At 36.8% G+C, this 12,706-nt stretch overlaps 1 protein-coding gene across 2 annotated transcripts; it reads right to left on the bottom strand.

Moving 5' to 3' along the window:
• On the bottom strand, positions 1–9,391 carry LOC111584590 (H-2 class I histocompatibility antigen, Q9 alpha chain-like). 2 transcript variants are annotated; one of them, XM_055017969.1, is made up of 8 exons: positions 9,234–9,391; positions 6,255–6,521; positions 3,304–3,582; positions 2,597–2,899; positions 1,727–1,834; positions 1,452–1,469; positions 1,245–1,294; positions 1–966 (listed from the first exon to the last, which is right to left on the bottom strand). In XM_055017969.1, exons 1-8 carry the CDS (start codon positions 9,283–9,285, stop codon positions 925–927), a joined length of 1,119 nt encoding a protein of 372 aa, XP_054873944.1. In that variant the 5' UTR covers positions 9,286–9,391; the 3' UTR covers positions 1–924. The 2 variants fall into 2 exon arrangements, with proteins under 2 accessions (XP_054873944.1, XP_054873943.1); XM_055017968.1 differs by having other exon boundaries at positions 1–969.
• Positions 9,392–12,706: the final 3,315 nt, after the last annotated feature.

Below are 12,706 nucleotides of genomic sequence, written 5' to 3' on the forward strand. Positions count from 1 at the left end.
TTGGTTTCCAGAGTCACTTTATTTATATTACATTTTAATCTGTATATGGAACAGTATAAACTAGGAATGTCACACTTGATACAATAATGACCTCAATAATCCCGACACCACACACAGAACGCAAAGAAAAATAGCAAATATGTGCCAATAAATGAAGCTTTGAGAAAAATTCAAAATGAAGAAAACAGTCCAAAGGAAAAATTTCTATTTGAGTAAACCTGCTAAATTCTAAAACTGTATTATTCAATTTCACATGTAGATATATAAATGAGAATCAAACAACAAAACTTTAATCTACAAACCCACTGAAACAGCTGCACAGATCAGACATCATTTACAGACCATCAGAGATCTGAATCTGATCAACATGTCAGAGGACTGAGACTGAAATCCTGCATGAACTGTGTTAAACCAAGATCTGCTCCATTTTAATCATTTGATGAACTCAACTGACAAAAGGATGATCAGTGTTCATAAGTCATTAATTCAAACACAAGGTTCTGTTCAGCTACATTAAAGAGAACAGCAGCTGTTTGTTCTGTCTTCCTGTCTTTGATCTCAGAAAGCTGCTGCAGTGATTCCTCTCCACATAACATCTACTGACACATCTGGACAGCAGCATCACCTCTGACAACATGTCATTCATTCACTCAGAGCAAGATTCACCTCCACAGTCAAACTTCTAACGACACATTTACCAAGAAAAGAAAAACACAAACTGCATTTAATTGCAGCATGTAGACAGAAATGAACCATGGATGCTGGTAAACTGGAAAAAATGAAGATCCGAGGCACAACAATCAGCAAAATGTTCCAGAGAGGAGATTCAGACACATTTGACCTATTTGATTTCAACTCAGAAGATTTTGTACTTCGCCTGTTTTGTAGATTAAAACCACAGACTGAGATTTGTTGATGCTACATTCATTTAGTGGTTTTTATCATTTTCTCCTGTTCATCGCTGATCTTCTGTTGAGACAGTTGAACAAACAGGGAGAAATAATGAAGCTGTTATTTGCCATGAATCACAGTCTGTCACCTTTCACTTTATACTTTACATCTAGATTTTATTCTGTAGCTACACTGATTCACAAAGTGAGAAATCAATCAAGAAACAAACATTTTCAATATAAAACATCACAGGACGACTACACATCTAAATGCTTCTGAATGTCTGGTGAAACCACAGTAATATATACATGTGTTTAGTTTGATGAGCTTCGTTTACGTGATAATGTGCTCACCTTCTTAAGGTCTAGATCTTCAGCAGAGGAAGACGAAGTGTCAGAAGTGCCTAAAAAAACAAAACAATTCATTGTGAAAAAGAGAATTATGTTGAGACAAAACTTAACTTTAGTGATTTAGTGATCAAGTTTTTCCAGCTGATGTTTACAAAATCCTAAAAGTCGTTCAAAAGCATAAAATAAACTTGAAACATGTAAAATACTTACTGCTGGTACGACTGAAGCCTGAAATACAGAAAACAGCATTACAGAGGTGTTATTCATTCAGAATGTATCAAAGAACACAGTAATAAAAGCATCTATCTGCAGCTCTAGTATAAAACATTTCAACTATCTGTCAAATAAATATCTAGTATTTAGACTTTGCAAACATGAAAGATATAAAGACTTAACAGCATTGACACCACAAAACTGGAAATGTTGAAGCACATTGAAACTAACATGGTCTAAAAAGATGATTAAAAACATGTATTGTTCCTCACTTTTATATTTTCTTCCATAGAAGACAACATAGATGACAACTGCAGTGATGCAGGCTGTCAGGACCAACAGTCCTACAGTTCCTCCAAAAACAGCAGCAACAGGGAATCCTGAAGAACATGGAACCAAAACCAGACATTCATCCTGTTTATCTCACTGTTGAGCCTCTGGATGGTCAGATTATGTTCATCAATATAGCTTCCATCATTCAAGCATTTAAAGAAGATCACAAACTAGAGAGATTCTAAGTGTGTTTTAGTGAATATTTAGAGTTTGTTTTACCACAAACGCAGCAGTGAAGCTTGTAACTGATTTTTTTTTTTAATACTGGCTTGCTGAAAAGTGGTTTACAATATTGCACATAATTTCAAAAGTTGCTGCAAACTGTGATTGTACTTGAATGATAGAAAATCATGAATAAAGAATAAATACTCTCTGTGTTACAAACACCACATAAAGGTAAAAATATCAGCATCAAATCTAAGTTGTCCAAAGATCAGAATCATCTGTCAGCAGCAGAAATCTCAGCAAGCAAACATGAAAGCACTTGATCAGAAACACCTATATTCACATTATAAAGATAAATTCACCCCAACAAAGACAATAGAACAAATAACATTAATTTTAATGCAGCTGTGAAGAAGCAACACACAAAGTAATGAAGAGAGTCAGAATCATGTATCATGAATGAAGAAGATGTTGGTGATAAATATGTATGACTTTGAACAGAGATATGTGGTGGTAAATAAAAAGTTAATTTTAAGAGCGCATTGAGTAGCTGGCAGTAGAACAGTATTTCTATGCAACTTTACTACAGTTATCAGGTTATAAGCTACAGTATATTGGAAGTGTTCAGCAGATTTCAGTCTTACCTTCATTGGTTCTGATCACTGATTTGTCCAGTTTGGTGATGATGTCATCTTTGACACCAGACATCTGAAACACACAGTCGTACTTCTTCCAGTCTTCAGGAGTGATTGATGAAATCTTCAGGTCAACACTCATCTGGAAGGTTCCATCATGGTTGGGGAGGATCTCTCCTTTGTCCACGTCCTCATGAAGCTCCTCTCCATCTTTCCTCCAGAACAAGTCGGCTCTGTCAGGGTAGAAACCTGTAGCGTGGCAGGTGACCTGAGAGGAGGGAGTCTTCTGGAGGAGAGACACTGAGGGAAGATCTGCAGAGAGAGAAGAGAAAGACAGCTCATAGTTTCTGTATTAACTGAATACTAATATCAACATTTAGATTAAAAATTATGTAGTTTGAATGCCAAGTGTAATTAAGAAAAAGGGGTAATGGTACAGAAAGGAAGAAAACAAAAACATGAAATGTGAGGAGGTGGTGACAGAAGGTTCGAAAAGCTGTGAATAGACAGTAAAAGAGACAGAAAGTAAGGCAGAAAATAAAGACAACAGAATTAGAGTGGTAACAACTATGTAAGACAGTGACAGAGATATCAGAGGGAGAAAAGGGACAGAATGTACACTGAGACAGTGGGTTGTTCATTATTTCAATGTACATCAGAAATTGAGGCAAATGTGCATTTTATCAAAGACATTAAATCAGGTCATATGATTTTACCTTTTCTCATCAGAGAGCTCCTCCCATAGTTCACATACTTCTTCAGCCACTCAGGACAAATCTGGGTGTGGTAGTTCTTTAACCCTGCTGCTCGAACTTTGTCATTTTCCCACTCGTTTTTAGTGATGACAGCCTGTTGTTTTGGAGCGATATATGTCTCTGTCTGCAGGTCCAATGATATGAAGTCTTCTCCATCATAACCATACTGTCGATATCCATTAACCTCATCTGTCTCATCATCCCATTCACAGCCGTACATCATCTGGAAAAGGTGAACACCTGAGAGACACAAAGACTGTAGTGAATAAAAGTGAGATCAAACCACAGTCTTCTGTTAACAGTTTACATCACATATTTACCACAAAGATACACTGGTCAACACATTTCTAACCAGCTAATTTACATCTGCTGTTATCAACCTCTTCCAGATAATCATCATGTGAACAGTGTTGTAAATGTTATAATTAAAGGTTTGAGTTTACATAATAAATAAGTTCATATGGTTTTAATTTGATGTTATAAATAATATTTCATAGCTTGTAATTTGATTAATTAAATTAGTTAAAACAGTAAAGGGGTTCAACGTTCCACGTAGGAACTAAAGTTGCACGTTTGGTTCCGCCACGGACTGAGAAAGAGACAGCATGATCGGAGGACAGGTTCACAAGCCAATCTGGATGCATTTAAGTGATTTTCACGGACTGCAAGGACTTTAAGGACACTCTCATGACTGGCAGTGCAACGAGGTATTGTTTGTATTTATTTGTGAATGTCTGGACAGTGATTGTTACTGAGAATGCTGTTCAAAGTGCTTCTACTGTGCACAATTGCAGTTCTCACGGCGTTAGCCTGACGTTACCCTGAAATGAGCTTGGCACGAACCTGGCGTGTGAGGATGAAATCACTCCAAAGACTGTCATAAATAAACGCCCGTTCAAAAGAACTACCTGCGTCTGTCATGAAGAGAGTTACAAGTGTGAACATCTCAGACTGAGACAGAATCTGCTGGGAAACACTAAGATCCAAACACAGTCCACTTCCTGTCTCCACCACAGACACACACTGCCTCCACTAACACAGTTTAACTCCACTATCAGAATTAAAGCTCCAACTTGAACAGATATTAAGTAAACGCCAGTACACTGAAACATTGACATCTCCAGTCTCTCCAGGAACTCGTGATGTTGCGATTACACCAGTTCAAGAGAATTCAGCCAATCTCCACAAATTCTGCGCCACCTTGCAATTTTGTCCAATCACTGTAACTTTTCCACAATTTTGGCCAGCCTCCTGTGAGTTCCACCAATCATAGCAGTCTCCAGCGCAAACGTAATGCACATATGTCACTGAATTCACCTCCTTGTCTACGGTTTGAACATTCAGGCATGTGTGATTCTAATGTCTCTCACTTACCAACAAAAATTACTGCTAAAGACTGTGTAAAACAATTCCCTGATGTTCTTCACCAAAGTGGAGGTAAACTGTTTTGCATCCGTGACCAGCTGTGAGCCCGTGTGAAAACCTGTGTGCTACGATATGAAATTGCCAATGACAGATATGTCCAAATATGATTCATTTAATAGGAAATGATCATTTAGTGCCTTAAATCTATCAACCGCTTCATGTTAAACCAGTATCTTGCTGGTGCTAATTTCCCATGGTGGTGCCAGCTTTGGTGTAAATGGATGGTAAATGGAGCATGATAAAGGATTTGTTTCGGAATAAATATTGTCAATTGAAATGTTGAAACATGTTTTAAAAGCTGAAAAAATGCATCTTTTTAGCATCTGTTACTGTCTCCTGCAATTTCATTGCAACAAATAGCTTAAAGCTTCGCAACTTGCAGCGCAATTTTTTCAAAAAGCTGCTGTGAATTCAGGCATTTTAGGCTGCAACAGTCTGGAAAAAAACCCACGAAATCCTGGAGGGACTGCATCTCATTATAAAATTAATGCAGGTCTTTTTCTGACAGTATTGTTACTGTGTGATAATAATTGTCTAGTCAGGAAAAGAGTTCTACCATCAATACCAACATTTCGACAGAGCAAGGGTGAACATAAAGTAAGACAGAGTTTGTCTGCAGTCATAAAACCACCAAATCCTGCTGCTCTGCACTTTGAAAGGGAAGCTGAAATTGATGCTCTGAATTTTGGACTGAATTTGTGAACACAGCCAGTTAAACAAACTAGACAATGCTTACTTTTTACCATTAACCTCTGTTTGTATCATTATTTAACTCTGTGTTGTGACTGCTACAGACATAACATAGTGAGATATAGTGAGGGATGAACTACAAGCAATCTATAAAACAGATTTATGAAGTTGCTGACAATCTGTGGTCAAGTGAAGTTAATCTAAATTGTAGGTTGACTGTATGAATTGTTGTTACAACATTTAAATCTGTGATCTAAATGAGGCAATTGAAATGCCTCATTGAAAATGAGACATTTCAATGAGACATAAATATGTGCACATTCATTTACACTCACACCAAATGAATATTATTTTTTGCAAAGCACAATGAAAACATTAACAACCATCCATCCATCCAATATCTATACACCACTTAATCCTCATTAGGGTTGCAGGGGAGCTGGAGTCTATCCCAGCTGACTTAGGGTGAAGACAGAGGACACCTTGGACAGGTCACCAGTCTATCACAGGACTACATACAGAAGCAAACACACTCACATTTACACCTACAGACAATTTAGAATTGTAAGAACCAATTAACCTCAACATGTTTTTAGACTGTGGGAGGAAGCTGGAGAACCCAGAGAAAACTCTCGCATGCACAAGGAGAACATGCAAACTCCATGCAGACAGATTCAAGGAAGGTGTAGATATGAACCAGAGACCTTCTAGCTGCAAGGTGAGAGTGCTAACCACTGAGCCACTGTGCAGCCTGAGAACATGAACATGTACCAGTAAATAATGAAACATGAACAAACCTTCAGTTTGGTTGAAGCGTTGCTTTAGTGTTTCAATGTTGCCTTTGAAGGCCTGCTGTTCACCCATAAAGATGCCAGTGCTCCTCTCCAAGTACTGTGGATCCTCATCTGTGACTTTCTTCATCCAGTCCTGCTTAAGCACTACTGTCCTGGTGTTGCTGTCATAGTGAACCATCTGAACATCATCAACCATCCCAACAACCACAAACTCTGGGGAGTCTGGGACTTGAGAGGATCCAGTGTAGAAATATTTCAGTGAGTGAGACACTGTAAGGAAAAAGTTAATGTTGTTTCAGAATTAGTTTTAAACAATAAACAATCAATATATCTGATCAGTTTGTTTTGAAGAAAAATATATATATTATTAAATACTTGGGATGTAACGATACACAACTCATAATTCAATATGATTTTGTCATGATTTTTTTTTAGCAGAATAAGCATGCAGACAAATGACTGAAAAAGATTCCTTTAATTATTTCTCAGAGAAAAAAAAACACAATTCTGAGGCAGGATGCCACAAAACCAAACTATGCAATGAATGCATATTTAAAAAATATATACATATTTAAATACATAAAAACCACAAACTGCTTCCAACACCTTGTTGAAAGTATGACACCTAGAATTAAAGCAGTTCTGAAGGCAAAGGGAGGTTCAACTTTTTGCTAGCAAGGTGTTCCTAATAAAGTGGCCAGTGAGTGTATAACAGTTTTTTTTTTAAACTTTAAATCTTATGTACGAATGTCTATTTTTTTCTAATTTTTATTTGTATGATAAAATACTGGCAGATATTTTATGAACTAAAATTCTAACATTCCCTCCACCATGAGCTGATCTTTATTCCCTGTTTGCCATGAAAACCAATTAAGAGTAAATTATTCAAATTATTGTCTATTTCAGACTCTACTGTTTAAATGCATGTAGATCATATTTCTGTGCTTCTAAAGATTCCATAGTTTGTTTGTTTGCTTCTATTGTGACTTAAAACATAAACTGAGCAGGAAGTTTAACAATCATCTCGTGAATTGTCTCTGGTGGACAAACTAAGAGGATGCTGTTTTTTAATTAACTCAAACCTATTTTAATATTTCTGTTCTGTAATTTTGTATTACTGATCAGTCATCATACATATTTATACCAATATATCTAAACAGAACTAATATTTGTATATACAGTATATTGGTGATTAATTTTTCCATCTAGTTTTACTAAAAGCATTTTATTATAAATACAGTTAATGCTGTAACTTTCATGAAAATATAATAGACTAAACAACACAAACTGTAGTAGTCTCTGGGGAACATATTTCAATAGTTTAATAAAATATATTATATGCAAACAACTTAATATTCAAGTCCTGCAGTTTATAATTCTGTGTGTGTGCTCCTAAATGATGAAATATTCACACACATCAGCAAATGATAACAGATAATGTACCAACAAAGCAGGAAGCTGTTTCTGTTTCTGCAGGTGAGAATATCCTAAAAACAACACCATTACATGACACGTAGCTCCACTGCAGATAAATAGAAAGAATTTAAAATTAAACTTTGTCACATTTAAACATTTCAATGAATTGTAGTGATAAGTTTATAGAATGTGTTAATTCCAATTAATGAATATAAAAAGGTTACTGATTTCTTTTCACATGGTCTCTACAATAGGTTTACAACTATTATTACTATATTAATGACTTTTTACTGACTTGACTTTCTGAATCTTTGTTGTTTATTTAGACTAGAAGTTCAGAAGCATCATTTTTTAAAATCTTATTTTATTTCTTAACTTTATTAATACTTTATCGATCCCACTTGGACAATTGTGTTTTTGCAGCTTGTTAGGAAGCTGGGGTCAGAGCACAGGGTCAGCCAAACTACTGCACCCCTGGAGAGCAGAGATATGATCTGATCTTTTCTTAGCCAAAATTTTATATTTTTTTTCATAAAGTTTCTCAGTACTTTTACACACCAATTCATGTCCCTGCTCAGGACATATTCATATTCAGTCATATTCAGGGCACCATATGACACATAGAAACTCTGATTGTTGTGTTATCCCTCTTTTTTTACTGTACTTTTGAGGTTGCCTGAGCACAAGTGTCTTCCTGTGATTTCTTACCAGTATTTGACTACTACCTGATCAGATGTTTTGTTTTATCTGAGCCACAGTCCCAAATCAAAAGACAGAAAGTTTACAACAGTGAAATGCAGCAAATCTTCACTTCTGAGAAGCTGAACAATTGAAAATGACAAAAATGATCATCAAAATGTTAATAAATACATTGACAACCATTTCAAAATGTATTCTAAATAAATTTTAGTCATAGCATCCCTCATTTTCTGTTCATTTTGTTTCACGTATTTTCTATCTATAGACGTCAGCTGGGAACTCGAGTGTTTAATTACTTAAAATCCAATGTTGTTTTTAAATAAAATACATTTAACACATTACAGTGGCTACCTTTACGTTATGGGAAGAGTATTGTGCCAGAAAATTAAACTGCTATTATTATTTATAGCAACCAATGAGTTCAGTTCTACCTTGCCAACAGCCACATGTTAAAGTAGCAATATTGCATAAACTTTAAATTTTAAGGTCTTATTTTTGACCTCAATGTATTTATTTCTACATATTCCCATTTGTTTTATATTATGACATGTAATTGCTTACTATCTGTTCTGTGGTATGCACGTCCTCTATAGCAAAACACCACTGAACCATCAATGCGTTAACGTTGACAACAACATAACATAGAAATGGATCAGAGCACAGAAGCGTCTGCAGTTTCTACACAAAGCTGGTTGTTTTTTTTTTAATTGGACTTCTGAACAGCCGCTTTCCTATATACACGTAAAGTTTCTGTCTCAGGCCTAAAATATTAAGAAGGAAGTCCCCTAAGTCCTGATTCCCGTAACAGACGCTATCGAACCAAACATTCATATCTACATTAAGACACGAAGCTTTATTATAACTCACCTGCCGTCACTTGGCATATTCCCACGAGGAACACGAGAATCAGGATCTTCATTTTTTCTGGATCTTATTCTTTGAAACTTTGGGTAACTGAGCGTCTGTTCCGATAAGAAAAAACACTGCGTTCTGCCTTGATCGAGTGTTGGATCCGAAATGAGATGAAATTTTCCATCTCAACCAATGAGAATTAGTCTGTGCGTCTGCGTCACTTAAATCCGGGTTAAACTCACCAACTGAGGTTATGAACGAAAGTGAAAGTATGCTTGTTTTAGCCAGTTAAAGGTGATGGAAGCGCTGGGAGTTTTATTTGGAGTTTCTGCACTTTGTAGTTTATGACAGGAGTATTTTATCTTCTGCTGCTCAGACTGTTTGTAATTATTGTTATTCTAATGAGATATAATGTGCAGAAATGTTTTAATTTTCACCTGGGAAAGCACACTTTCTATGAAATTCTGAGGAGCCCCCCCACCCCTCACTCCAGGCATCTTATCTCCAAGCATGTGCACCTGTTTGTGATTCTGTAGCCTCTTCAGTGGGGATTAGGGAGACCTGGGAGAAGTACAGGCTTGACTGTTGGCTTGGTCGAAGATGTTTGGGACAGGAGTCTGTCTGTAATCCAGACCTGCTCAGCCAACTGCAGACACCAGCTGGTTGAATTCAAGGTTGTCCACCACCTCCACTACTCAAGCACAGACGGCACAATGTCTACCCCTTCGTTTCACCATTGTGCAACAGGTGTCAGGCATCAGTGGGCACCTTGTCTCACGCTTTCTGCTATTGTCCCTCGCTGTCTGGATTCTGGTCCAAGGTATTTGACTGGTACTCCAAGGCCTACAAACAGTCCCTCCCATTGGGCCATACACTCACCATTTTCAGCTGCTCTCAACTCACCCAAAGACTCCTCACTATGCTGCAGCAGTCACTGGTGCTTGGCATGATTGTGGCCAAAAGACTCCTTCTTAAGGAGTGGAAATCACCCTTTCCCCCTTGGACACGATCTACGTCATACAAATGAAAAAACTGAGGTTCATGCAGATCAAAATGGTGCAAAAAGCTTCTGACATTAGGGACCCATTCCATGCACACTGTAATGACAAACAAAATGAAGAGACTGTGCTGGTTGGCTGTTGTCTCTCCACTCTTCATATATTGCAAACACACTCTACCTGTCAGCAGCAGTATAATGTAGCACTTGCAGTTTTACTTTATTTTCCCTCCTATGTCTTGTATGTCTGTTACTTGTGTAGAGCCTGTTCACTTTGTTCCTGTTTCTTCTTGTCAAAAAATGGGAAATAAAAGCAAAAATAAAGTATTTAAAAAAAAGAAGAAAGAAATGTATTACTTATCTGGGAGGTCAAAGTTCACTGTAAACTACAGAAATGCACATTCAGGCTGGAACTTGTGTGATGAACCAATATCTTATTCTGTTTTCCTATTATTTAGGGCTTCCCTGAAATTTAAAACATTCCTATCAGAAATATCAAAAAGTGGTTTCACTGATGTTCCAGTGAGTTTCTGTGGTGAACTGCTCCCTCCAGCGCTGTAAACCTCCTTTGGAGGACAGAAAATGTCAATAAGGGGTTTATTTTAAATGGATCTGAATGCAGCTGTACAGTAGTGTCATTAAATCAATGTCATATTTCTATTTCTATTATATACACTAAAGTTCAAAAGTTTGGGGTCACTTAGAAATGTCTTTGTTTTTGAAAGAAAGACAGTTTTTTTTTTTAAATGAAGATAACATTAAATGAATGATAAATCCAGTCTAGACATTGTTAATGTGGTAAATGACTATTCTAGCTGGAAACAGCTGATTTTTAATGGAATATCTCCATAGGGGTACAGAGGAACATTTCCAGCAACCATCACTCCTGTGTACTAATGCTACATTGTGTTAGCTAATGGTGTTGAAAGGCTAATTGATGATTAGAAAACCCTTGTGTAATTATGTTAGCACATGGATAAAAGAGTGAGTTTTCATGGAAAACATGAAATTACCTGAGTGACCCCAAACTTTTTAACGGTAATGTATCGCATACAAACAGATGCAGCAGCTCCACACACTTCTTTTTCATTTCCCAGTTTTAAGTTTAGTTGTGCGATTCCCACATACAACCAACACAATCTTCTGATCATAGGGCTACAGTATAATCAGGCTGTTACATAAAAGTGTATTTCTGCATTTGCACAATATGTCAGAGGAACCAAAATGAAAGTGAACTTATTTGAGTCTGTTTAAGACAACAGGGACTGAATAACACTAAATAACTTTGAGGATTCTACATAAATATTACCACACTAAGCTTTATCCAAAAGACATTAATAAAAGCTTTTGTGCTTTGCCTCTGTTGGAATTACTCTCAGCTACACTATTTTATCTGATAGTTCATTGTCGATCATATTGTTCCTGCATTTGGTTTGAGCTTTGAGCATTTGTTGATCTGATCCCAGGACGGTCACAATAATACAGTCTACAAAAGCAGCATCTACAGGAAAGTATGTTTTGGAAAAAGATAAATCCACTCATTATCACACTTTTACTGGTAGATTTCTCTTAAATTCATGACACAAAATTACAAAGTTTCCTACAGGAAATAATCAACAGCAAACCAGTAATTTATCCCTTAAACCTTTAGACAAGTGTAAATCCTCACTAAGCCAAATTTAGCTGTCTAATCTCTTTATCAGCACAGTTTCTTATGTTAACAGTATAACGTGTATCCAAATATTGAGTTTCTAAGCATTAACTGTGTTTCTCATATCAGAATAAGGAGTTAATCACAAGACTTTAACAGAGCTTTGACTGCAATGTTTTTTGTCTTTTGTCAGATTCCTTCAATGTGCTGAAAAACACAACAGAGTTCTGCAGGAGACAGAGCAGTCTGGTTTGTGACGCCTCTAAATTTAGATGCACACATTATCACACCCATGCAGATTGATCCTGGTGCACATCAGTGAGTCACGCCTCCAACTCTGACCAAACCTCTGTCGCCATTTTGTGTTTTCCTTGTTTTGAAATGTCAGACACACAAACAGCTGTCGATTGCTTAGTATTTGATCCTTCATACTCCAATGTAATGAGAATTGTTATGTGTCTTAATAATGTGTTGATTTTTGGTTTTAGATAGTTTTATACACAAAGATGACAACGTTTAAATGAGCCGATACTGACAGAGGCAATGAGTCACACTGAACCCACCCAGAATGTTACTAGATTAACTTTTGTGGCATCAACAAGCTTAACATACAGCATGAACTGCAAAATGTAGTTGAGATGATGGTTGTTGTAGCAGTACGGTTAGTAACGGTGTTAGAGCGCCACCACTGGGTCGGAACAGAACATCCCTCTGTGCTTCTTTCTGGGAAATCACATGATGAGTCTGTTAGGTTTCATTTATGGGGATATGACACACAGATCTGGTGTGATCTGAAAATACTGGCACAGACACCAGGAAGAAAGAGTGAGTCATAGTGGA

Source organism: Amphiprion ocellaris, chromosome 15, assembly GCF_022539595.1.
Source record: "Amphiprion ocellaris isolate individual 3 ecotype Okinawa chromosome 15, ASM2253959v1, whole genome shotgun sequence".
Classification (NCBI taxonomy): Eukaryota; Metazoa; Chordata; class Actinopteri; family Pomacentridae; genus Amphiprion; species Amphiprion ocellaris.

What these genes read in the sequence shown, in the direction of transcription:
- LOC111584590 (XM_055017968.1), bottom strand. Translation starts at nt 9,285, where the DNA reads ATGAAGATCCTGATTCTCGTGTTCCTCGTGGGAATATGCCAAGTGACG. An exon ending in ACGCTTCAACCAAACTGAAG is followed by an intron (nt 3,583 to 6,254) that starts GTTTGTTCATGT and finishes TGTGTCTCTCAG; the next exon opens with GTGTTCACCTTTTCCAGATG. An exon ending in AGTGATCAGAACCAATGAAG is followed by an intron (nt 1,835 to 2,596) that starts GTAAGACTGAAA and finishes CATGTTCTTCAG; the next exon opens with GATTCCCTGTTGCTGCTGTT.